A 27,314-nucleotide genomic window follows, 5' to 3' on the forward strand; every position below is an offset into this window, starting at 1 on the left:
TTGTACAGCATATTTTATTAAGATGTTTAAGAACCCTTTTTGGTAAGGGAGTGTAACAAAAATGTATACCTTCTGCGTATTATATGGATATTTATTCTGTGATATGAATGAGAACTTGATGAGACTAAACAAGTTCCAGCATATCAATTTACACAGGCCATGGATTGTACTGGCAGTCAAAATAGGGCCCATATGTGACAAAAAGTATTGTAATCAACATAGGAAAATGAATATTGATTCTGCTCTTATTCCATTGACCCACCCATAGACCAGTGTCTGCATGCTGTGATTGGCTGGCTGTGGGCCAATAAACTGAAGTGGAAACCTGAAAAGACAGAGAGGTATTGCATGTCTTAAATTCTCATGTACAGGAGTTGAGGAGATAGATGTCCTGGTTGGAATCTCACTCCTCTGGAAGGAGCAGGTGTGCAGTTTGGGGATGCACCTGGATTCAACACTGTCATGTGAGTTCAGTGTTTAGGACTGCCATTTTCCAGCTCCATCTGGTTCACCAGCTATTACTCCATTTGGACAGAGATGACTTGGCCACTGTACTCCATGTTCTGGTAACTTTCAGATTGGATTATTTCAATGTGCTCTACATGGGCCTGCCCTTCAAAATTACTAGGAAACTTCAAAGAGCCCAAAATAAAGTGTCCATATTACTGGCTGTGGTTCTGTTTAGAGCTCACATAACCACTGTTTTGAAACAGCTGAACTGGTTGCCAGTTCATTTCCAGGCTCATGCCAGAAAGGTCACAACAGACCCCTTTGTGTATTAAGATCAGCAGAAAGTTGTTCCGCCTTTCTTAGAAGTTCAGGGTGGTAGCGGACCAATAGAGGGCAATTTGGGACAGCCCCTAAATTGCGGGATTCCCTCCCCACAGAGGTATATCTTATACCTTCATTATATGGCTTCTGGGCACATTTTTTTCCCATAGCTTTTGACACGTGGTTTTCAGACCCACTGTATTTCTGTGGCTGTAAGCTGTTAACTGTTTTTAAAGTGTTTTAATTGTTGTAAGCCACCCTGGCACCTTAGGATGAAAAGGGGGCAGTAATTAATAATAATATTGGACAGAGTAGAAGTACTATTTTCTTAGGTTCTAAATACAATGTCCATGGTTGGGGAACTGATTTTCATATACTATTATTTAGCTGCAGTCGTGCAAACAATGGGTTCTGTTGTAATTTGCAGTTCTGAAAAGAGTAGTTTTTGCCACTTTGAGGAGTCAGGTCTCCCCACATAAATAATAGAATACAAGCAGGGGGAGGGGGGAATCTAAACTCAAGGCTAAAATCATGCAAAAAGTGGCAAATCCCATGCAGTTTTTCCAGTAATTTTATGTTTAGAATGTTGCTTAAATAATCTTGCTTTTCCAGAATAACTCAAATTAACTTGGATATGTCACACAGACTGGAAACTAGCTGACAACCATAATTGAAGAGTAAAGATAAAGAGAATCTCTTGATTCAGGGGGAAATATCCAGCTGTGTGTTACAGGGATTAGTGTTATCCAGTTTTATTTAACATCTTTATTAATGACCTGGCAAAAATCTAAACAGTACATGAACTCACTGCAATGGTAACCCTAAAGTAGAAGGCACTGCAGAACCTCACCAAGGATCATAGCTGTCAAGTTTTCCCTTTTCTCGTGAGAAAGCTTATTCAGCATAAGGAAATTTCCCTTTAAGAAAGGGATAACTTGACAGCTATGCTAAGGATATAACAAACAGGCCTATAGAAAATAGAGAGGAAGAGGGGAAATTAGATTTGGTATAGAGAAAATTCAGAACTATCAAAACGTATTTCAATGGAAGATATCAAGAAATAGTAATTTACAACATTCAATCATAGAAAAAGGAGAACTGGAAAAGAAATTTCAACAGCATGTCGTGAACAAAGACAAAAAGGGGCATGGATAGTTGTCAGCTGTGATGTGACAGCTAAAAATACATATAGACCGCTGGTGATGATGGTGATAAAGTGATATAGGAGATAAGCATATTCAGCTTAAAACCATAAAAACCATCCAGCTGGATCAGATCAAAGGCCCATCCAGTCCAGCATTCTGTTCTCACAGCAGCCAACCAGATGCTATGTAAAATCCCAAGGAGGACATGAAGACAGTCACACTCCTGCTTGTGATCCCAGCAATTTTTATTCAGAGACATGCTTCCTCTTATGCTGGAGGCTTTATTGTCCTTTAGTTTTACTGAATCTCCTTTTAAAACAGGTTGGTGGCCATGACTTCATATTGTGCTAGTAATTTCCTTGGTTTAACTATGTGCTGTGTGAAGTACTTCCTTTTGCCCACTCTGAATCTCCCAAATTCAAGGTTCATTGAATGACATCTAGTCAAAACATATAAAGCACAAACGGGGAAACTTCAGCCCTCCAGACTTTGTTGACTTTGTTGACTTTGCAGGGATGTCAGAGAATTCTGATGGAAACGGAAGGGGAAATTGCCTATGTTTGGATATTTGCCCCATGTCCAGAACAGAAACAAATCCAGCAAAAATGATTGCTATCTGCCGCTGCTTTCAATCTGAAAATTGTATGTGATTCATTAAAGGTAAAGGGACCCCTGACCATTAGGTCCAGTTGTGACCGACTCTGGGGTTGCGGCACTCATATAGCATTATTGGCCGAGGCAGCTGGCGTACAGCTTCCAGGTCATGTGGCCAGCATGACAAAGCCGCTTCTGGCGAACCAGAGCAGTGCACGGAAACGCCGTTTACCTTCCCCGCTGTAGCAGTACCTATTTATCTACTTGCACTTTGATGTGCTTTTGAACTGCTCGGTTGGCAGGAACTGGGACCGAGCAACGGGAGCTCACCCCATCACGGGGATTCGAACCACCGACCTTCTGATCAGCAAGCCCTAGGCTCTGTGGTTTAACCCACAGCGCCACCCGCTGTCCCACTGATTCATTACATCCCCCCAATTTGCACTTAAAGGAATGGAATAACATAACAAGGAAATTTACATGAATTATTTTAGTTATAGTCAGAAGGTAAAACAATGTCTTCTTACATCCTTAGTCCTATGCTGATTCACAACAAGAAAAAAAACACCAAGAACTCTGGTCAATGTGAGTTTCAATTGTGGGAGTTAATCGGAGAGATATCAATAGACTGTTGTTGCATGTAACCATTATTAATATTGACTATTTTCAGTTGCTTTCTCGGAAAAACGTAGAAAACAATAGAACATTTATACGATTTACACGACCCTTTAAAGATTAGGTAAGAAACCACATATTTAAATGGAGTGTAACAATTTATAAAATTATAATAATTTAGTATTTTGAATTATATAACTGACACAAAATGTATGCATTATTTGATACTTCCAGCTGATGAAGATTTATACATTGAAACAGGGCCCTGTCCTGGTCTCTCATCAATACTGACTGCAGACATCAACTTGATTATGGACTTATGAACCTGCTCCTTCCTCAAGATTATCATTTTCAATATTGTTATGAATCTCTGTGAAGTTGAGTTTGCAATTTTTATTTGAGTTTGTAATCTCTGTTAGAATACATGCAATTGAATGGATTACTGTTTGTTATAATTTACTACTGACTTGAAACTCACATTGACCAGAGTTCTTGGTGTTTTTCTCTTGCTGTAATTAATAACAAGAACTCCAATTCATTTAACTATGCTGATTCACAGCAGTCAGTATACTTTAAAGCGCTGAAAAACTAAGAACATATTTAAAAAGTATTATTTGGTCCTATTTTCATAAGCCACACCTTCTCTTCCACCCAGAAGCTTGCTCAGATATTCTGTCTCCTGACATCAGCCTCTTCTATAGTTCACGGGAGGGTCCTGACATTGGCTGGGTCCCTATTCTGAAGTTTATTCAATACAATGGTTTATCCAGACTACAATCAATACATACTCAGCAACCACTAAAGAGCAAAAATAAAATATATTTAAGTAATATCAATGGTTGTACCATATACACCCATATATTCCTCTGCATATATGTGGGATGATGATTTTCATTTATATCTGTCTGGATCTGTCTGCGGAATTGTTCAAAGGAGATTTTGAGTAAGCACATCTACCTTTTCTCAAGTGTTGGGGTACTTGCTCTAAAACAGGAGTTGCCAACTTATGGCTCTCTAGATATTGTTACACTATAACTCCCATCATCCCTGACCACTGGCCATGCTGGCTGAGGCTGATAAGAGTTGGAGTTCAAGCAACAGAAAAGTCACAGGTTATCTCTGAAGTGATGATTATGTCAAGTAATCATGGTTTTATTTTTAAAAAAATGACTTATTATGTGGTATTTATTAAACAAAACTGATTACAGGTGGCTGGAAAGGCTATTCTTTATTACTGAAATAAAAATAGTGACATTAAATGAGGGCAATTAGGGTTCTTCACTGTTTGCAAGTTTCAAAGTGTTGCCTACTGAACTAACCCAAGTGCTCCCCCAAGTGTCCAAAGTGTTCCTTTGATTTTGACACAGTTGCAAAAAAGAAAATTCCTAACAAGTTAGAGGTCTAAATACATTTGCATGTTGTGCTAACAGATTAATATTTTATATATAAAGTATATAAAATATATTTAACCGATTAATACTCTGGATACAATTTCATGCTGCCAAGTAAAATAAGGGTCACTTGTATTATCAGCCCCAATAGCTTTTCATTATGAAAAGCCAAAGCAAACATAGACTTTTACCCATGGTGTTCAAGGCTTCTTCAGTGCTGGTTCTGGATAGGAAGAGATAGCTTTTATCCACATATGAGAACATTCATACTTTAAACTAGGGTTATGGTGAACAGATATGAGTATTGCCTTTTGTCCTGGAGGAAAAACTGATATAGACTCTATAGTTAAGAATTAAACCTGTAGATAAACACTGATTAAAACACAGCTGAAATCAACACATGGGAAAAAGTCATAGTGTTTTAAGGAGATTAAAGTGTTTCCTCTACAGATTCAAATGCAAAGTTTTGATTTTGTCTTATTCTGAAAAGGTTTCAATCTCCTTTTAAATTTCAGGAAAAGATTAAAATAATGTTGTGTTGTTTAACTGTGTACATCCTGCCCTTTAATGTCCATGGTTGTGGTTTGTTCCCCAACTCTGCAAATCAAAGATTTTAAAACCAACTCCCAATCAGATTATCTTAGTTACTGTTATATTTTCACTTAGAACTTCAACAGTTAAATTGAAAGTTTGGCACAACTTGATAGGTCTGAGGGGATGGAAATCTTTTTTATGTAATTCAATTCAAATTTGAAAATGTGCACCCCTTTTTACCAAGTCCTGCTAGACACATGGCTTGGCAAACACCATCATCAAACAAATCCCGGAAGTCTGCCAACGAGGCTCACCCATGTATACTCTCCAGTTTTCAGAAATTACCACCTTTCAGAGTCAATTCACATTGGCATAAAACTGGAACTCATAGGACTAATCATACAAATATTAATAGCAACCTCTTTTTCTGAGTTTCTTCATGTAGCCAAAATGGCACCACCTATGTGCAGGGAAGAGAGCTATTATAGAGAACCCCTAGGTTACCAGGGAAAATTGGGGGGACCCAGGCCCCCCATCACACACAGTGCAGAGGATCTGTTTGGCTGCAGGGTGGGGGGGGGAGGACAGAAAACCAGGGGGAAGAGGACAGGGCCGTCTCAAGCGGGTCGGGCGCCCTGGCGTCGTGGTGCACAGATCGCTCCGGCGCCCCCGCCCCATTTTTCCCCACGGCTGGTGGGCAGGCGCAGCGTGGTTTCCGCACAGCTTCACCATGCAGCGCCCCCCTGCCGACCCAGCGCCCCGCGCGCGCCCCCTACCCCTAGAGCTGGCCCTGGAAGAGGAATAGAATGGAGCATTGTAAAAGAAGAAATGGCTGGCCAGCTGAAATACTGAACTGAAGTACTCCCCCACTGCAACATTTTTCTAGTCCCACTTGCTACATCTAAATGTAACCAAGTCCTCATACTGTTTATTTGAACTTAAACAAATGCATTAAACAAACAGTTGACAAATGTTTGAAACCAAGTCAACAACAGGATGTTTTCAATTAAAATGTTAATATAAACATCATTATCCACTGAGATATTCATAATCAGTAATACAACACTGAAATGTTTGCATCAGAAAAGGTGGAAATCCCTTACATATTTCATGAATGTTTATGTAAAATTGGCAAACTAAATCTTTTCCATTTTGAACTACTGTGCTATTGTGATAACTTTCATGCATTTATTCATCACATCATTTAAACTGAAGAACAATCCTTTTGCAGAGGCACACAAAGAACTCGGAATATGTTAGGATAGTTTTTAATAAGGATATTCTTTTGGCTTTTGTTGTGATCATATCAGTACATTGGAAAATAAAAGGTACTAAATTTAATCAGAATAATTTTCAGTAAGAGCTTACCAGAAATGTATACCTTATGCAAATTATACTTTTTAATCAATGCTATTATTGACTTTATTTGCCCCATGATACGAATAAGAACACAGTGGGACTAAATACATCCCAATATATCAGTTTATGAAGCCTATGGATTGTACAGTGAGCCAGAAAAGAGCCTACAAGTAGCAGAAGCACCTTTAGGCAAATGAATATTTCCAGTTATTCTGTTGTTAATCCACTTACTCATCCATCTACAACTGACCTACAGGTTCATAACCAGTATAACTTGCCTTTGTGCATTGTTAATTTCCTACAGTATATCCTCAAACACAAAATGATACTTCTAACATTTGAGGCAAAAAGTAATCTGGGTAGCTTCTGAGATATGAAATACACACAATTTTCCAAAATGTGAAGGGATATATATTCTTAGTTAGGAAGGACAATTGGCAAGAAATCAGCAACATTGATAGAACATGGTAATAAAAGACTTACTTATTCCAGGCTTGCCTAAGGTTTTTTGCACTGTACTGTGTAAACCGATCTGTAACAAAAAATAAAGATCTCCTGTTTTGTATGAACCTGTATAGGAAACATACTTAAAATAGTCTAATAAATTCATCAAATACAGCTTATTGTGTGGCTCCGTCGCATTAAAAAAATGTAAACTATTTTTTAATACTGATTCAGCACAAGTTTCCAAGATAGCTAAATTTAACACCCACCTACCCCAAAAGCTGAGAACAAACTGCAACATCAACAGTACAAGGAGTAACAAAAAAAGCTCTAGAAAATAGAATTACATTCACATGGTGCCTAATATTTATTCATGTAGGCACCAGCTGAATGCCTCTGGGAGATACTATTCCACAACTGGAAACCACCACTGAAAAGGCCCTGTCTCTGATTGCCATTAACTGCTGACTGTGGTGACATCCTAGAGTAGGACTTCTGCTTAAGAATTTTAAAAAACCAAACAGGTTCCTAGGAGAACCCCTGGTCCTTCAGAACTTTGGCTGCAAGCCTTCCAGAGCTTTACAGGAAAAAACCAGCACCCTGAATTGTGCATGGAGACCACTGATTTTTTAATACTGGTGAGGTGTTCTTAAATGCCAATACCATTCAATTGTTGTTGTTGTTTAGTCGTGTCCGAATCTTCGAGACCCCATGGACCAGAGCATACCAGTCAATAATCCGGCTTAATAACATTATGAACCAGGACAGTGTTCTTCAACCTTGTGTTCACAGATATTGTTGGACTACAACTCCCATAAAGAGTTCTAACCCAACAATATCTGGGGGCACAGGGTTGAAGAACAGTACAGCAGGAAACTTTATACCAGGCACCCCCAAACTGCGGCCCTCCAGATGTTTTGGCCTACACTCCCATGATCCCTAGCTAACAAGACCAGTGGTTGGGGAAGATGGGAATTGTAGTCCAAAACATCTGGAGGGCCGAAGTTTGGGGGTGTCTGCTTTATACAGTCAGATTAGATTTCTTGTACACAAATACATCCACTTGAGAGCATTTGTTTCATGGCTCCATATCCCTGATGAACCAATCTGTAACAGCAACAGGAAGAAAAATGAACTGAAACACAGGCTCTTGTGTAGAGACAAGCTGGGAGGTATGCAACTCATATAAACCTCTACTTGGATAAAAATAACCACAGTCCCACAATTACAGTAATTACTTGTTCCTTTGCCCATAATAGTAGCTCAAGAAACAAAAGTTCTTTATTGTTCACAATTCCTCAACCATCAGCGAAGGGAAAGAAGTACTAATTTTACTTTCTTCCTGTTTTGCAGGAGTAAGGGATGGAATTATTCCATGATTATTAGCCTGAGTTTCCCTATCCCTGCAGTAAAGCATGCCTAGCTTCTCCCTCCTTCATGTCTGGGTCCTGGGCCAGATACAAAAACAAGAGAGAAAAATAACCCACTGATAGTCAACATGGTGCCTTCGAGATGTTGTTGGACTCCAGCAAACATGGTCAGGGATGATAGGAGTGACAAACAATATGCTTAGTTTAGTATAACAAAACAGATGAAGTGGCAGCATTAAAATGTTTCACTTGTTAAATGTGAAAAAATAAAATAGAATTTACAAAATAATGTAAACAAAGAATCAAAGCTGCTAACATTTTTTCAAGTGCCAATGGGAGCAAATCTGGACAAGAAACAAAATCTCTAAAATTTACTTCATTCTCAAACATGCCTGAATGGAAAATATCTGAAATTCTTGCCAAATCTTGCTTCCTTGCCCTTTCCAACTTGCCAACTGGAACTGTGTGTTGTATGGTTTTATTTTGGATGGTCCCTAGATACAAACAGAAGGCCATACTAGCTTATTTTGGGTTTACTAAGAGATATTGTCAGGTTCCAACTCAAACTAAAATGAAAACAAAAAGATGAACATTTTTTATTGAGGCATAACCTTATCAGCTGCAATCTTGCATCTAATAAAAAGGACACTAGTTCATAAATCTCATACTACAATAAAATGTGTTGTTTTTCCTGCAGTAGACTAAAAAGGGGGATCCCCAGTAAAGGGAATATGAATTAGAAATAATATCCCCTCACAACTCAGGATATAAAAGGACAGAGAGATTCATGGGCACATTGCAAGAAAATGAAGTGTCTTTTGAAAACATTGTGTAGGACTAATATTTATTTAATTATTATTTACTACCATTATCTATTTCCCACACCTTTCAGGATACAACTTCTTCCAAGATGGCTTATAGAAAACTCTTTCCCTCTGCAACCTTCCCTTTCAAGCTGCTTTCACTCCTACCACGAATGTTCTGAATACAAACTTAGCTTGCAAATTACCCAGGATTGGTGAGAAGAGTTTCAAGGGAAATTGGTTGAGAAAAGGGGCTGATGGACTATTACTACTACTACTACTACTACTACACATGGCTGGTGCAATGCAGTTTCATTTACTTATTTTATAATATTTTTTTCACCCTTCACCATATAAAATTTTATATATACCAGGGTGTGGGTGTGGGTGTATGCAAATAAAAACATCACAATTTCACAAAACATAAAACAGTTCCAACGGGACAGAACTTTCCAGTCATAATTTTTCCCAACCTGTGAGTCAAAAGTAAGCTAGAGAGCTATAGGGATGCTAGAATGTAAGGAGGCTAGAATACAACTTCACCACTGTTACAGCATTAAAGGATCACAACAGTCATTGTTCGGAACGTATAGTTAGTAGCATGTAAGGACTTTGCAGGAAGTGGGGCAATTTATGGACCGTTTTATGAATTTATAAATTATTTCGCTGCCCAAATGTTATTTCAAACTTATTCTGGACCAAAATGGGTTGGGAATTGTGAGACTACATACCTCTTATTTGCATTTTTTCTGTTCAAAATTCTTAAAAGCCTCATGCTCTGCTCTAAACCTTTCTTGAAGCAATTCAGTAAGCACCACATTTACAAATCTCAGGGGATAAAATAATCCTTTTTGTGGAAAAATAGGATTTTATTGCTCCTGAATTTCAAACTATATCACTTGCAGCACAATTATGGTCTCTGGTTGCCTAATTATTGCCCCAAATCTCCTGAGTAGCTTATTTACTCATCCTGTTCTCCAAGACGCCTATAAATTACTTCATAAACTCTCTAGGCAAATAAAGCTATTGGATAACAACTGCTGGCCTACTTTATTTTTTAAAAAATGAATAAATATACATGTATGGTGTTTTGACTTATCACTGGTAACTTTTATATTAAGGCAAAAAAATCCACGAAAGCCTTTTATTCAAAATACAGCATTTGGCATTTATAAGAGTCTAATGTAGTCTTCCACTTTGGTTACCAAAACATAAGGTGAAATTTTGATTTCCAGATAATATTTAGAATATTAATACCTAACTTCAATAAAGAAGTCTACATTATGACAACAAAACCATGTAAAACTTTGATTTACCTAATCCTAAGAACCTGATTTACGGTTCAGGTATACATCCATTACCCAGTGTTCAGGAGTAATTTTTAAAAGTTTAATGTCTTTTCTTTAAAAGCAAAACACCTTCTCTGACTTGCCATTCTCTACAGCAGGGGTCCTCAAACTACCGGCTGCGGGCCGCATCCGGCCCGCCAGGGTCCTTAACCTGGCCAGGCCCACCCACTGCCGCCTCCACCCTTCCTTCCTTCCTGCCCTCCCGTCTTAAGCAAAGAGTTCACGATGCTGGCCTTGGCGAGCATCCTATAAGAAGCGCTCCTCGCCCCCCTGGCCAAGGGAGAAGGCAGCAGCCTCACCACTTTTACCTCCAGCTTGGCACTCGCCCGCCGCTGCCGTCCTTCCTCACCGGCAGGAGTCACATGGCGGGCTGCCTCTTTCCTGCCGCCTTTGGTCTCAGCAGTGGCAACAGTGGGGAGAGCCCGGCCGGGAGATCAACCAGCATTGCTATTCTAAAGTTGGTTCTTTTCCCTGCCTGCCTCTCTCTTTGCCAGCGAGTTCCTCAGACCCCAGGATCAGCATGAGTGCCAGAGCTGGGGGTGAGGCTACTGACGGTCTGTTTGTGCCGCAAGGAGTCTGCGCCCGGCTACTCGTGAGTGGCACTGCAGTTGTAGGGCAGGCTGGGTGGGATGAGGGGAGAGATATCTTTGATCGCCACGGCCAACTTGAGCGGGATGCTGCCTGAGGGAGAGCGAGCGAGGGAGAGCCGGCTTGCTATCCTTCCCACTGTGCTGAGTGCTGATGGTGGGGTGGGATGCTGCCTGAGGGACAGTTGGGGGGGGGGAGTGCCAGCTTGCTATCCTTCCTGCTGCGCTGAGCGCTGGAGGTGGGCATTGATCTTCACAGAATTCCCCTTACAGAGTCATGTAAGTGTTTTAGAGTTGGAATGGGGAAGGATCCGCACCGAGCTTGGACCTCGAGGTGGCAATGGAAATTATTTCTGGAAAGCAAGTTACTTTAAAGCTCTCTCTGCCCTCCCATTGAGGAGAAAGGACCTTCGTAATAAATGGAAAATGACTGCACTGTTGGCAAAAGTATACGACTGTCCTCACAGTGCTGTGACTAGCAGTGACAAATATGGAACTGGGTATTGACCATCTCATTAGCCAAAAGCAGGCCCATACGTCCCATTGAAATACTTATAAGTTTATGTTGATTAAAATCGTTTTTCATTTTAAATATTGTATAGTTTTTCCTGGTTTTTTTGTGCACTACAAATAAAATATGTGCAGTGTGCATAGGAATTCATTCATATTTTTTTCAAACTATAGTCCAGCCCCCAACAGTATCTGAGAGACAATGAACTGGCCCCCTGTTTAAAAAGTTTGAGGATCTCTGCTCTACAGCATTAAAAAAGCCTATTAAACTATGTTGTTTTTGGTGCACACACCTATTATATTAATTTTGACTTTTTAATAACACTTTGGAGCTGTTTCCAAAAGCACATTTATTTATTCTCTAGTATGCTCATGCCTAATAGCATTGAACTAAACAGCTAAACTGCCTTGACTCTGAGGGAAAGAAATGTGGGGGAGGCACCATGAGGAAAGGGAAAGTACATGCTCAAAGCAGGGCAGAAAAGAGGCAGTGCATGCATTTATTTGATTACATTTTATCTCTGATTAAGTGTGCATATTATTCTATTATTTTCCCTCATGTTACCTGAAATCTCCTACTCTCTCACTGATCTGAGTTCCTACTTCAGTTTGTGCCAGAAATGTCTATCAGGGATATTTTACTGTTCAGAGCAGCTCCTTAATAAAGTTACTAATTAATCCCACATACTGCTTTAGGGGCCTGGATCCCAGCATCCCTCTACTGGTCCTCATATATCACAGAGAAGGAAACAGAAGTGTGCTTTTTATCCATTTGATTTTGTGTGCTTGGCTCCTAAGGCAACGCAACAAGGAGTGCGAGAGAGGAAAAGTACTGATGCATAATGTTCATAGATTCGTCCTAGAAAGAAGAGCACTGTGCTCTGCAATAATGAGTAAGTGTTAATTATCTTGCCTGGAAGGTTGCAAGAAGCTGAATAAAATGGGAGGTTTTGTGGTGTTTTGCTTTTGGCTCAGAGGAGAACTTGAGCATGGAATAGTTCTCTAAAATATCTTCTTAAAAATCTTTTTGTTAAACACTTGTATGAGAGCGCAAAACATGACACAGCAATAATATACTATGTACATCCTTTGATACCAGTTCAGTCTGTATCTTGGGCCAGTACTGCCACAGTTTCTGCCCAGAATAGATTAATAGGTAATCATCCCAGGAAGAAATACTGCCTCAGCATTATGTTATACCAAATCACACCTTGGAGAGGCAGGGGGAGTTTCTTAAAGTAGGGTACTAATAATCGTTTAATTGTTTAAGATGACATGGATTTTGAACTCTCTTAAGTTTTTTTTATACATTGCTTAAGAGATATTTTTAATATATTAAGCAGTATAGAAATTAAATAATCAATGAAATGTAAAAAGTTGTAGATATTTAATTGTCACCAGCCATTTTAAACCTAGTAGCCGTTAATGACTTTCTTCCTTCTGCTCAAAATCTCGTTTTCTGCTAAAAACCTAGCTAAGCTTAGACATCAAAGCCTTTTAGCAGATGCTAACTTTCTCTTCATCAGTGTTTTCTGCATTCTTTTTTCCTAAGCCAATTAGAATTGGAAAAAAATAGACAAACTTCGGCATTGATAGACACACTAGGCAGAAATGCATGATTGCAATGCAGTGAGCACACAATTCAATAGCTTTTGTCAGTATGCATTTTACCAGTTATATACAGGCACTATTATCATCAGAGGAATGCAGTATTTCATGTGGAGAGAATACTGTACGAGTGAAGAAGCAACACATTTGTAAGTTCTTTTACATCACACCTGTCAGTGTGTGTGAAAGGGATTTTTGCAGTTTCAGTGTGGGAGCCATGCAGTTTTATATCAGCCTCAAGGTTCTTAGATTCCATTATAAAGCAAAGGCAGAAAGTTTTTTTTTAACCTTACAACTCCCACATTAACACCAAAGTGTTAAACTAAGAGCATCAATAAGATGCTTATCTAGCAGCCAAATATAATGGCAGCAAATCCATGTATTTAAAATACAGACCTGACCAAATCACATGGACATGAAGCCTACAAATAATAGTTGCTACTAAAGGATAATATCTTGGACTACAAATGTGTATAGAATTAGATCAAGTTTGAAAGAACAAGGGTCTAAAAAATTATTACTCACAGAAAAAGAGTGATAACATTCAGCTGGCTTTTTCCAACTGACAATCATCTGTACCTTTCCAAGTACGTACAGTGTTTTGAAGCTAGTGTTTTAAATCACAACTGGCAAAGCATATAGCATTTAACCAGAGAAACATAAATCTAACACAATGGCCATCTTAAAATACAGCCTATAACATTCCCTTTTCAGTTTATTTCCCTGAATCCGCTCTATTAAGAAAAACTACAAACACATGACACATATACACAAATTAAAATAAAGCTACCGTAATCAAACATAGAATTAACCAGCTCAGAAAGGTTTCTTGACTGCCACCTACTGGCAAAACAACCCCATTTTTTCAAGTATGCTAGCCACTGCGATGCTTTTCAGATGTTGCTGGACTCCAACTCCATCAGCCTCAACCAGCATGGTTAATGGTAAGGAATTATGGGAGCTGTAGTCAACCACCTCTGAAGCAAACTATTCTAAACTCAAATTCTTCACTGGAAAAACACCACCGCATCGTTACAGAATTAAACAACAGTAGCAGCCTTAGCAATGTACTAAAATGAGTGCCTTTCAAAGTAACCTAGCTTGTAGTCTTAAAATTATACATTTATTTTTAAAGCATATTTTCTGAAATGTTAGCTACTTTGTATTTCCAGGTGGTTGGAAGACCAAATACTTTAAATTTAGATTTATAAAGTGTAGAAGACTGTGAATTTTATAGCAAAATTGGGAGAGAGTGGGTAAGACAGTGGAATTTTTTTTAAAAAAAAACAGGAGAAATGAAAATGTATTATGGCTTACAACAAACACATTTCAAAGATGATTTTCAGGGACAAGAGTGGGGATAACAGTTTATCAAACATTTTAAATTAGAAGGTTGAGATTCTTAGGAAGCGGGATTTTATACCAACTTCCACTTTCTGTGTGCTTAGTTGAAACCATGCCCACATTCACATAGTAATAAAGGGAGTTTGGGCTGTCTTCAGCAAAACAGGGGCTCCTCTTCAGGAAGTTATCAGCATTCAGATAAAAACAAATTACTAAGATGATATTAAAGTAAACCCAGTGAAATTCTGGAGAGTAAATGATTGGACATCAGACATTGTATTGTGTTGTGTTGTGTTGTGTTGTGTCATTTATACAAAGAATGTGAAACCAAAAATTACAAGTCAAATTTATTGAGATAAATTTTCAGTATGCAGTTGAGATGCCAACTGGCCAATGACTAAGTTAGCGCTATATCACCCTGACAGTGCCAGGGTATCTCTGCAGAAGTAAGGTATCTCAGAGGGGCATATAATTGCAATTTTTGTCACTAGGATTTATAAACCAACAGGGTGAGGGTGACTTTCCTGAGATCCTGTAGGGAGTAGCCCCACCAACCTGAGCAAGGCCTATAGAGAGAATGGAAAGAAGGTAATGCAAACTGCCTCACTTCTCTGGTTGAAGCTTGGGGAAAGAATGGTCAAGACAAAGCACAGTGACTGAGCAGTAACTTGGAAAGGGTCAGAGCTCAGTGGCAGAGCAACTACCGGTACTTGGCATGCAGAATGTGCCAAAGTCAATCCCTGGCATCTCCAGGCTGGGAAAGATTCCTGTATGAAACCCAGAATCATTGCTAATCAATGAGGACAATACTGAACTAAACAAACCAAGACTAGCTTCCTATATAGCTAGAAGCAGATTGCAGCATACTCATCAGCTGAAACCTGAAAGGGCACCTTTGTTTATAATGCCAGAATCTTTTCACAATAGAAATGATATTTAAATATGAAATCTGATGGCAAGGTCTTGAAACCTACCTGGCTTGAAATGGGGTAGAGAATGAACTCCAGGCCACGAATCTTCATTTGGGGTTCCAAGCACCTACAAGTAAACAGAGTCAAATACATTTAGTTTAAAATACAGATGACCACTTCATGTAAAATATTTTATGATTGATTTACCTTAAGAATAATGTATTGATTTGCGCAAGGTTTCAAAAGATTTACTATTTCAGGATTTACTACAAAAGAACAAGAACTAATCATTTAAACTTTATGGACATCCATGTTCATCAGGTGATTTATAACAGGAATACCAAGTCATTATTTATGTACTACCTCAATGGTGTCCAAACTTTTTTCAAATATGGCCAGATTTGATGATGAAGTGAAGGGCTGTGAGGGCTGACCAAAGTCGTTGAGCTTTCTTTATGATCTTAGCCCAAAGTTGTTGAGCTTTTTTTTAGCACTGAAGTTATTGAACATTTTTAAGGATTTAAGTTGTTGAGGTTTTTTTAGGATATTACCCCAGGAGATAAACTGCCACAGGGACCGGATTAGGCCCCTGAAACAGACTTTGGACACGCCTGTTCTACCTGATACAAAGAGGTTTACTGTTAATTAATTCAACACTGAAAACTACATTAATCAAAATCAGCACCAATAACCATGGGGAGCAACAGGATGTGAGCTTTAGCACTGCAATGGGAGACTTCAGCATCTAAGCCACAATGTGAATGTATGTTTGTAGCAATAAGTTCCTAAAATTCTTTTTTTAATATACCTTATTTTCTGCTTGCTTTTTTTTTTGCCAAAGTTTGGATCCCTTCAATGGTCCTGTTCTCCCTTCTTACAGTTCTTTAATCTGTAAAGTGCACTGTAAAGTTGTATACAGAACAGATGGCTAGCCTGAACAGATATTTTTCTTACTTAATTGGCAAAAGAAGCCCTAACTAACGTTTGCATTTTAAAACGTATTAACGTATCAGCAACACCATGACTTTTACTCCTTAATCATCACCTTTCACATTAAAGACGGACTGGGTATAATAATAGCAAGTAGCCTGGAGCGTCTGAGAATTATTAAAGTAGTGTCTGTGGAAGATATGGCTTGTGATTCAGTGTGCAAAGAGTTTGAATAAAAGGTAAAGGTAAAGGGACCCCTGACCATTAGGTCCAGTCGTGACCGACTCTGGGGTTGTGGTGCTCATCTCGCGTTATTGGCCGAGGGAGCCAGCGTACAGCTTCCAGGTCATGTGGCCAGCATGACAAAGCCACTTCTGGCGAACCAGAGCAGCACACGGAAACACCATTTACCTTCCCGCTGTAGCGGTACCTATTTATCTACTTGCACTTTGATGTGCTTTCAAACTGCTAGGTTGGCAGGAGCTGGGACCGAGCAATGGGAGCAATGGGAGATCACCCTGTTGCGGGGATTCGAACTGTCGACCTTCTAATTGGCAAGCCCTAGGCTCTGTGGTTTAACTCACAGCGCCACCCGCATCCCTGAGAATGAATACAATCTCCAAATTTCTGCTCAGCAGTAGCTCTACATTAGCCAAAGCTACCTCACATGAAAGGGAAGGTACAGAAGAATTGCAAATATGTTGTATGCTGATTCCCCCCACCCCACCCCACCCGTATACTAACTCTGCAGTATATAACAGCAACCATGCAATATTTCAGTTTGACCAGGAGAGGGAGGCAGAGAATTGAAATTAGAAAGGCAGTATTCTTACAGTAGCATGCTATCAGACAACACCACATTGGAAACCACTAAAACTAGAGGGGGGGGGGAGAGCAAGGCACACAGGGTAGTGCAGCACTATCAAAAGTTTAAAAGGCATATTATTGCAAGAGCTTTTCATAAGGAAGGTTGGTTTCAAAAAGTTAAGGAAATACTGGGTGAGATCGCATGGTCATAAATACTGAAAGAGAAGGGAGTCCAAGACAGATGAGAATTTCTTAAAGGTGAAATATTGAAAGCACAAATGCATACAATTCAAGGAAAAATGGGAGGCATCTAAATAAATCAGTGTGGCTGCATATACTTACAGATGAACTGATATTTAAGAAGGGCATGTATAAAAAATGGAAGAATGGGAAAATCAAGAAGGAAGAATATACACAAGTAGCCAACAGTTGCAGGAGGAAGATCAAGAGAGCCAAAGGTCAGAATGAGTTCAGGCTGCCAAGAGAGGCAAAAAATAATTTAAAGTTTTCTTCAGCTATGTTCAAGGCAGGAGGAAGAACAAGCAAGTAGTAGGTCCTCTGCTTGGAGATGTATGATGTAGCAACAAAAGAAGCTAATGCTATTTTGACTGCATCAACCAAGATGATCAAGGGTTTGGAAACCAAGCCTTATGAGGAGTGGTTGAAGGAGCTGGGAATGTTTAGCCTGGTAAAGAGGAGACTTGAAAGAAGATATGATAGCCATCTTCAAATATCTAAAGGGCTATCACATGGAAGATGGAGCAAGCTTGTTTTCTCCTGCTCTGGAGGCTGGGAATTGAACCAATGGAATCAAGTTACTGTACAAGAAAGTAGATTCTGACTAAACATCAGGACAGTAAGAGCTGTTCAACAGTGGAATGGACACCCTCAGGAGGTTTTTAAGCAGAGGGTGGGTGGTCATCTGTCATGCATGCTTTAGCTGAATTTCCTGCATTGTAGGTGGCTGGACTAGATGCCCTTGGGGTCCCTTTCAACCCTACAATTCTATGGTTCTGAACCTATTCCTTCAGTTTCAAAACTGCAGATTATCAGCAACTCTCTCTGAGAGTGAATTTCTAAATTTTGATTCAGCTAGTAATCTTCCCACAATGTTCTTCAATTAGGAGAACAGAGCAAAGCAAGATAGTTTAAAGTGGGCACGGAAATTTAGATTATTTATTTAAAATAAATGTGCAGTTGCAACCTTCAAGAAGTGAGCCAAGTTCAGATAGTCATATGTGGATTCACAGAGGCTGCAATTTACCAAACCAAGTATCTTCAATTCAATCCTGTGACAATTAATCATTCACATGACACTACTTCAAATATACAGCAGTTTCTTTGGGTAAAAGCCCCAGTTTCCGCAATATTTCACACTGCTTTAGACCCAGTGAGAAAGGCAGTAATGTCTTGAACATGGTTGAGAATCACAGTAATGAAAGAAAAACTGTAATTTAGTGCTTGTAGAGGTTCTCTAAGAAACTGACCAATAGGTTTTTTTCTCCTCAAAAGATAGTTCTAAACAGGACCACAAGAAAATAAACAAACCTTATAAAAATAGCAATGTGCCCCATGCTGCTTCCATTACTAATGTCTTCTGCCTCTGAAAGAAGCTTTTTCATGATTGAAAGTTCTCCCAGAAAGTTTACTGTAATCCCTTTACTCTGTGCCTTTTGCTGTCAATTAAAAACCTGTTTCCTCAGACATTTACTGGGTTACTTCAGTGCTAATTGGTTGAGATTTGAAAGTTATTTATTGTCAATGTAATTTTTATTGTGATTTTTAAGGTGTTGTTTTAGAAAATTTATACACTAAACATACGAGTATTGTTGCAATAATTATAGCAAATCATCACTGTGTATTCTATTTACCAATGGCATAACAGAGGCCATAAACTAGACACTTAAGTGACAGTAAAGATCATGAAGAAATTGCATTCTTCAGATTAATTCTTGGCTTATATGAAAAGCTTAAAAAGGCAAAAGAGACAGATGTAACTACTAGCAGCATATATTATGTATGTTGACTCAGTATTTTGAGTGACAATTCCATCTATGCCTCATCAACACTCTTTGCAAGGCACAATATGATAGCTTATTGTCAAGCTTAATATTCAAGAGAAAATGCATGAACATTTCTGCCACTATAAGCATTAGTTCCATAAGAGATAATAAATCAGGCTCTTTGGTATTCTTTACATTCATGAAGGAAGAGAGAATGAATTTAATGCCAAGAAATATATTCTAGTATGTGGTGATTCTGAGGCAGGGAGACTAGACAATTACAGCATAGCATTCCAGAGAACGCACAACTATCTACAAAGGTCCCACTTGGGTATTTGGCAACACACACACACTAACAAAAACAAATACACCCAACTGAGACACCGCAAAGGATCTATCAATTATAAAAATGACTTCATAAGGATCCATGATAACTAATCTGCATTATTTGTATACATCTGTAGAACTAATGAATAGGGCATATTAAAAAGCAGCAAAAATCATGACATTTCTGCCCATCTGATTAATTATGTTAGTAAGTCTTTACAAAGTCCATGTCTGCATTTTGTCTAGGGCAGGTATTATTTCTATGGATGAAACTCTATTACTGCACATATTACTATAATGTACCCTTTTTATTTTCAGTCATCAAAATTGTCTCTTATTTTCTAATGTGTGAGAGAAATAGAACAGTAAGAATAATGGGCTGTAATAAGATTAAAGCTCTGCCTGTAATGGTAAGCAGGCTTGATGGTGGGTCATTTTTCTTTCAGATTTCTATCAATATGGAATTCTGTCTTCGTAATTAAACATTCATTTGTCTAATACAAGATAACAAGGGAACAGATAATCCAGTGGGCTCCATTTCCAATGCCATGGTCTATAAAATATGCATTTTGGTAATATGCCCAGTTGTTAATTTTTTCATAAAGTGAACCATTGAACCACATGTGTTGAAAACTGGTAAGGTTTTAAGCACAAGTTCAGGACTATAAAACACAGAAAAGCATACATCCAGCAATGTAGTGGTGCCTTCTAGAAAATGTATTAAGAGTACATTTGTTCTGTGTAGAAGGGAAAATTATGCAGAATTGCAGGTAATGTTAACTCATTGAGGTCTGTGGAGTACATTTTATAAATGAAGTTAGTTGTAAACTAACTACAAAAAATACAAAACAGTAGAAAAGACAGTCACTAATAAGCCTTTAATCACTGAAATGCATGTCAGCTGCAAAAAAATCTACATTTTTTAAAAAAACAATATTGTGCTACATGACTGAATCAACTAATCACATTCATTATATGTGCTATAGCAACCAAACCTAGGGCAGCAATGTGATAATGTTCATGCATGAAACACCTATGCTAATGCAGTGATGCTGGAGTGACTATTGGATAGGGTGGGGAAGACCCTGGTTCAAGCTTCCCATCTCAGTCATGGAAGTCACTGGAAACCTTGGGCTATTATTAACCTTCTCTTAGACTAATCTATCTCACAGGGTTTCAGTGGGGATAAAATGGAGAGGAACCATGAAATCTGGCGTTTAGCTTCTTGAAAGAAAAGCAGTACAGAAATTGAAGAAACTAAATATGTATGTTGCAGCAAAACTAGATGCCTTCATGTGCCCCACCTGCAATAAAGCATGCCTCTCCTGCATCTGTCTCTACAGTCACGGCAGGTGCTGTAACTCTCCAGCAGTTTGACTTTACCTACAAAGGCACACTCTTCCACTGTCTCCTGAGACAGACGGATGCCAACAAGTGAAGAGATATGCCAAAATTAAAAACTTGGAGAGAACTCCTGAAAGACAGCTGTGCTTTCATTGAATACTCACCTTGAAAAAATCAAAATGAACAAACAACACATCAAATTGGGTTTAAAATGCCCATCACTACTTACTGCTGACAAAATGAACAAAGTATTGCCATATTGCTATTCAGCATTATGAGCAATGTAATATATATATATTTCTCTGAAATGACTGCTTGGATATAATCATAAATCATTAGCAGTCTCGGGAAGACTAGTAGGTGACCTTTTTAATTATTCCATGATTAGTCATGGTTTTTTGAATTTATTTTATTCATAAGAATATTTCTAAACTGACAACTCGTAAGAAAAATATACTGATTTGCAGTGAGCACTGGGAATCTATTGAGTAATTTTCATTTGTTCTCTCCAAATAAACATGTATTAAGGTAAGCTTTCTTGCCTTCAAGATTTTGAAAACCTGCAGTACTGTAATAGCTAAGTTGCTATAGCTCTGTGGCAGTTAAGCAAATAATGTAACATTTATTCTTAAAACTCTTTACTAGCATGCACAGCTTTAATAGAGATAGTCATTTGTTCCAGGTAACAAGAGAAAAAAGAACAGTTGGTGGCACAATAAAGGAAATGAAGATGTGAGTAATGCTTAGCATAATGCCAAGATCAAATAGACTGCAACCAATTACCATAGTGTAAATGCTGCATACATATACATCTTAGGTCTTATTTTATTTTTACATTTTAGACATACTCCCAAGTTATTTAGTGAACAGTTCTATTTCATTTAGTCCTTCTCTATTGGCTATGGTTCTAAAATTTTATCCTAGAGACTACATCCTCATTGAGGTTTTCTTCCACCAGATTCACAACACTAAGCGGAGAGGGTATTAATAACATTCACTCTTCACTTATGTTGAATTCAGATTAGATGCAGGGCCTCTTATTTCTCCCCAGCTGAGGGGCCACACTAAGCTGAAACAATAGCTTTTAAGCCACTAAGAGTAAACAACCACACAGGGTGCGTTTAGTGCTTTTAAATTAACCTTAATGTGAGTTTGGCTGACACTAGGTAATCTGATAGTGAACTGTTACTGGCACTGGAAATATAGAAGGACCACTAAGGTCCTTGATGCCTGCTTCACTGGCGATATATTGCAGAGAGAAAGCAACAGTAACCAAAGCAAGGTTCTTTGAACAGAGTGATGATTCCACTATGAATCTTCCTATTGAAAAAAGAAGTATTAATTGGCCATTGGAGTCGTTCACATTTCTTTCAATGTTAAACCAACTCTGCTTATATGTTGAGACAAATGTGCCAAAACTAAATTAAACAAGACTATGGTGACTCAATAATGCTTAAACAGTTAACTGGATATCAATCCCACAGAACAAAGTGTTTTAAACTCCAACATGTGATAGTGACTACAAGAGTTTTTCCAGATTTACAAATGTAAATGAGCTCATAAAAGATTAGACCAAGTAATTATAGACAGTTTATTTGATAATTCACCTCCAATAAAAGTGTAAGATAAACTAGGGTAGCTGAAAATGTAAATGAGGATGCTATTAATTGTACAAATCACTGTACTCGTCACTTCTTATGAAAACAGTGGTGAACAGTGTAAGAGAGGTGAACAGTGTAAGAGCAAGTCTTTTTCATAATCATAGACTGGAGTAACTAGGTTTTTTTTTCTGCTACAGACGTTTGGTCCATGAACTCTATGCAGGTGGCCTATGGAAAGGCTATGGAACAGTTGAGAATATCTTTACTTTGGTGTTTGATTTTTTCTTCTTCTGATAATGGAAATTGAGACCATTTTGATCATAGTCTGATTACTGAACATTCTAACAAGGCTCTGGCTCAGAACACTTAGAACCCTCAGAAACTCATATTTTGAGTTTCAAAATATGACGCTGGTACAGTCAACTAGTTTTCTAGTTGAAGGGGGCTTCTTAGCCTATGGCCTGTGATTTTTATAACACAGTATTGGTTTTGACAACCATGCAAATGCTTAAGAAATGTTATTAAAATATGAGTTATGCTCTGATGTGTTGATAAAAAAAAAGTTCATTGAGTCGTGTCACCAAAATTATAATGGTCTGAACTCAAGTTTTTGAAAAAATAATTATTGCTGGTAATGTTCAGAATTCAGGGGAAATGCAGCTATTGGTTCAGCCTCTACAGCTGTGTATGGTCTCACTGTGAAGGAATTAATTTGTATTGGTTATCTTAAACAACCACCTGATTAACTATGTACACACAGGTTCCACTTTCTGAACACAATGCGTACCCAGGAAATTGTTAGGTAAGCATTCTCACAATGAGCCGATGGTTTCCATTATTTCCCATGGAAACATTTAGAATCTGTGATTTGTCCATGCTCCTTCCCTCCCTGGTTTCTGCCCAAAAGTGCTGCGGCAAATCAGCAAAAGCCAAACAAAGGGGAAACTAATTTATCCAATCTCTCCTTCTCTCTGATTTGTCTAATCTCTCTCCCTCCATTTCTGCCCACAATGACTTCTGCCCCCCGACAAGCAAAACACAAACAAGTAAGGGAGTAGGTAAACATTTGGCTCTTTGGATATCATTCAAACACCTACAGGTATTTCAAAAATGATTAACCAACGTCATGTACACAATTCACTAAAGCATGGGGGAAGGAAGTAATCCTTTTTAAGCAGAGTAGTCCCATTTTTAATAACTGTCAAATGGGCAATTCTAATGATGCACACAATGTATCTAGCTAGATAATTATTGACAGTATTTTTGTTTGAAGTGGCTGACCAATTTAAACAAACTCTGGATTTAAAAGGATTCTGACATAATGCTCCAGCCACCATGGAAATTCCATTCATTTCAGTGTGGTTTATATAAGGTTCCTGGTATTTATATTTGGGTAGAGGAGACAGTTGTCAGCATGCAATAATCAAATGCAGGGGAAGCGGGAAGGAGACTTACCAGAAATATTCTTTCAAGTTGATCTTGAATGTCTTTCATTCCTGGAAAAGCAGCAACACCTTGAATCATTTCGACAAAGATACAACCAACTCCCCTGGAAAGAAAAAAGTTTAAAATATTTTTTTGGGGGAAATCTCATAGTAGAAACTGGTACAGAGTCTGTACATTGGTTTTCAAGAGATTTTTTTCCTTGCTGCAAAAAGATGCAAGACAGATTACATTGCATGCCTGACATTGACTCAGAACTGTCTCTTTGAAAAGATTTTGTTTCAGTGTGAATTGCAAAATTAAAAAGCTGTTCTGGGGGTTTCTTTGCACAATGGCAGAAACACCCCATGGTTTGTAACATCTTAAATAAAATGAAATGCAGTCACCCTGCAGTACAGGAGCACATGCACAACATATAAACAGGAAATCCCTAATAGGGCCTAGGACATGATTCAAAGAACTGCACAACCAGTTACATGTGCCCAAAGGGTTTGTGCTGGTGCTTATCAAATAGCCTTTCAAGTCACATGGCAAACTGTTTCAAAGCTGTTTGTGTATGAAGGGGGTTTTGTTGTTTTTTACACGTAAGTCAGAATTTCACTGGCTATGTCTAAAATGTTGCTTTAGATACCAGCCACAGTTTTAGTTCTGAACGAACCAGATTCTGACTACTGTATATAGCACAGTTTGCATGTTCTGTTTTATCACTGAACAGTAAAGATATTTACCACTGAATATTACTCTTTCTGACGCTCTCTTTCCAAATAATGAAAGCAAAAGCAACAAAAGAGGCGGCATGTTTATTACTGTGTATGCCATCATATTTATCCTTGACCACAGCTTTATTTACCTTTATTTACAGAAGCATTGTGTTGTGTTTCATTGACTGTTCCTGATTTGACCTAAGCATTGATGTTCTAACACAATAGGGTTAGACATTTGGATAAGATATGCCTCAGCTAAAAGTTTTTTCTACATCTCCATGTGGGTTGAATATGTATCAGTAAATATGCATATCAGTACTCCAACAACATTTGAATAGTTCATGACATAATTGCTAGAATGAAAATAATTCTCAAAAGTATTTTCAAATGCCAATGATATACTTGGAAAGTAACACACTTTAAGTGTGCCAATGTAGTGAAACACCATCTCTTTAAAACATGCAATCTGCTTTCATTAATTAAGAGATCATAACTGAATATTTATAAGTCACATTTGGCAAAGAGCCCTTTAATTAAAACTCATTTAGTGATATAGGTGACTTGTTTTTTAACCCAGTTAGAATATATAGCTAAATTTTAGTGCACAATCTAGTTTAATCAATGCAGACTTAAAAATATTGTTTAAGGTATCTGAGATTGAAAAGAAGCATATTGTTAAAGTATGACAAAGAGCACACAACACACTTTATATCTAATCCCTAGTTACGTTCCTTGTGCTTAAAAAATGGGATTGACATTATTCTCCGTAACTGGCTAGGGCATACGGAAGGAATTGAATTGATGAAGCTGCCATTCGTCACCTACTTTGGTAAATGCTTCATTAAACCCAATGTATCTTCGTCAAACACAGACAATATTTAAAACTGTGATTTAATAATGTATTCATATGAGCGAGAGAGAGAGAGAGAGAGAGAGAGAGAGAGAGAGAGAGAGAGAGAGAGATCTTGCAGACATAGGTATCCTGAAAGCAGGTAGTTCAAATTCTGTTCATGCATCCAAACACTGGCCATTTAATTCATTTTAAATATTAGAGTAATCCTAGGAACTTTTAAATATCTATGAATGTTAAGTGGTAAACTTCATCGATAGAGAAATTTAAAGTTTGGGTTTTTTAGTGAATCATTTAGTAAACTGACTCTTCGTAAAATGGCAATTCTGGAAAATGTAAATTCAGATTGCAAATTTCTTGAATGATGAGCCAAAGATAAGTAGTTGTTACAGTAGGGGTAGAGAACCTATTGTTCTCCAGTTGTTGCTAGATTACAAATCCCATCACCCTTGACCATTGGTGACACTGACTGGAGCTGACATCCAACAACATGTTGAGTGGCATAGGTTCTTCAATTCTGTCTTAGGGCCTGGTCAGACATTACAGGCCGTGTTCAAATATAAGGTTTACTAAAAGAGGGCAAATAACTGTACATAGAACATTGTCTTGTCATCGTCTCATCTACTTCAGTGTTGTCTACATTGGCTGGAAGTGGATCACTGGTGTTTCACAAGGGGGCTTTACAGAAAATAGCAGTAATCAGGATTACAAAAATAAAAATCTAAAAGCCCAATACTGAGGGGGAAAATCTTCTAATTTTGGAGGATTGTTCATTATGCTCTTAATGTGTTCTTGAGGGTCACCTTTTCTGTTCTTCTGACAACCTCCATTGACAGGTATATACCCAATTATAGCAGATGTCTCCTACATACAAAGAGTGGTCCAGAACTAAGTTTTGATACTCATCTCCCCGCAAAAAGGCCCTACAACTGGGCAAACTGAAACAAGGTGTGCCAAATCTGTCTATAGCTGCCTGCATCTTCCTGACTTGCCAGAAAGCAGTATCCTTGGGCTCTTAAAACATGCTAGTGTCCAATGGTTTTTGTTGTTGTTGTTGAATAACCTCAAACTAACATCACAAGTAGCTACCTTAAAGCTGTTGGCAGAATGTAATAGAACCCTTGCATTAAAAACAAAACAACAAAACAACTGAAGCTGGAGTGACAACCATATGATGCAGAAATGTGTGCCTTGCTCTCTCATGACAGCAAGCATAACTAAGCCTATTACATGTACCGGAGGGAACATATGGCCATACTATCTTAATACTGTGCTTCCACTGTTCCTCTTAATTTTCTAGAAGCCTTGTTTTTACCACAGCAATGATGGAACTGAAACTAACATCAACACAATGGATTATGTTTTAATAAGAATTTTGATTGTGGAATTACTGGACAACAGGATGCACTCTCTACTAACAATGCTTATGTAAATTGTTTCAGAAAATATGTCATGTGATGCAACAAGAGGAAAGACTTTAGCTTTTGTGAAATGTTACACTCTAAAATCCTCTAGTGATTTTTTTTTTAAGTAGGGGATGTTGGGAGACTTTGGCACAAACGATTTAAAGCAGGAGTAGTTAAACTGTCCCCTCCAGAAATTATTGGACCACAACTTTAATCATATGTAACCACTGGCTGTGACAAATGGACCTTGAATCATCTTTCCGAGGCCCCTGAAGTTAATCAGGGTTGGGTAGAGTGTCAAGCAATCAGTAGGCAATGAAGAGTTAAAAAATAAAACCTAGGGCTTGGAAAGATGTGGGTTGCGGAACTCCGCTGTTTTTGGCAGAATAGACTAGAACCCTTGCAACAAAAAGAGTTGACAATTTCCACCAAATCAGTCATTCTACCTCCCACTGCCTTCTAAGCCAACATGAATTGAGTTGTATCCAAAGCCAGTCATATTCAGATTTCACTCACTGAAATAATGGACATAAGTAACATAATTGAAATAATGAACATAAGTTC

General features: G+C 38.2%; 1 protein-coding gene across 2 annotated transcripts in view; it reads right to left on the reverse strand.

Moving 5' to 3' along the window:
- Positions 1–27,314, reverse strand: part of CDK14 (cyclin dependent kinase 14) — a 234,570-nt gene that overhangs the window by 78,512 nt on the left and 128,744 nt on the right. For both annotated transcript variants that reach the window (XM_035129982.3, XM_035129984.3), the window contains 3 exons: positions 23,803–23,896; positions 15,399–15,462; positions 6,893–6,941 (listed from right to left, as the gene is read on the reverse strand). In XM_035129982.3, coding sequence (XP_034985873.1) covers positions 6,893–6,941; positions 15,399–15,462; positions 23,803–23,896 — 207 coding nt within the window. The remainder of the gene's footprint in view (positions 1–6,892; positions 6,942–15,398; positions 15,463–23,802; positions 23,897–27,314) is intronic.

This window comes from Zootoca vivipara, chromosome 11, assembly GCF_965207765.1.
Source record: "Zootoca vivipara chromosome 11, rZooViv2.hap1.1, whole genome shotgun sequence".
Classification (NCBI taxonomy): domain Eukaryota; kingdom Metazoa; phylum Chordata; class Lepidosauria; order Squamata; family Lacertidae; genus Zootoca; species Zootoca vivipara.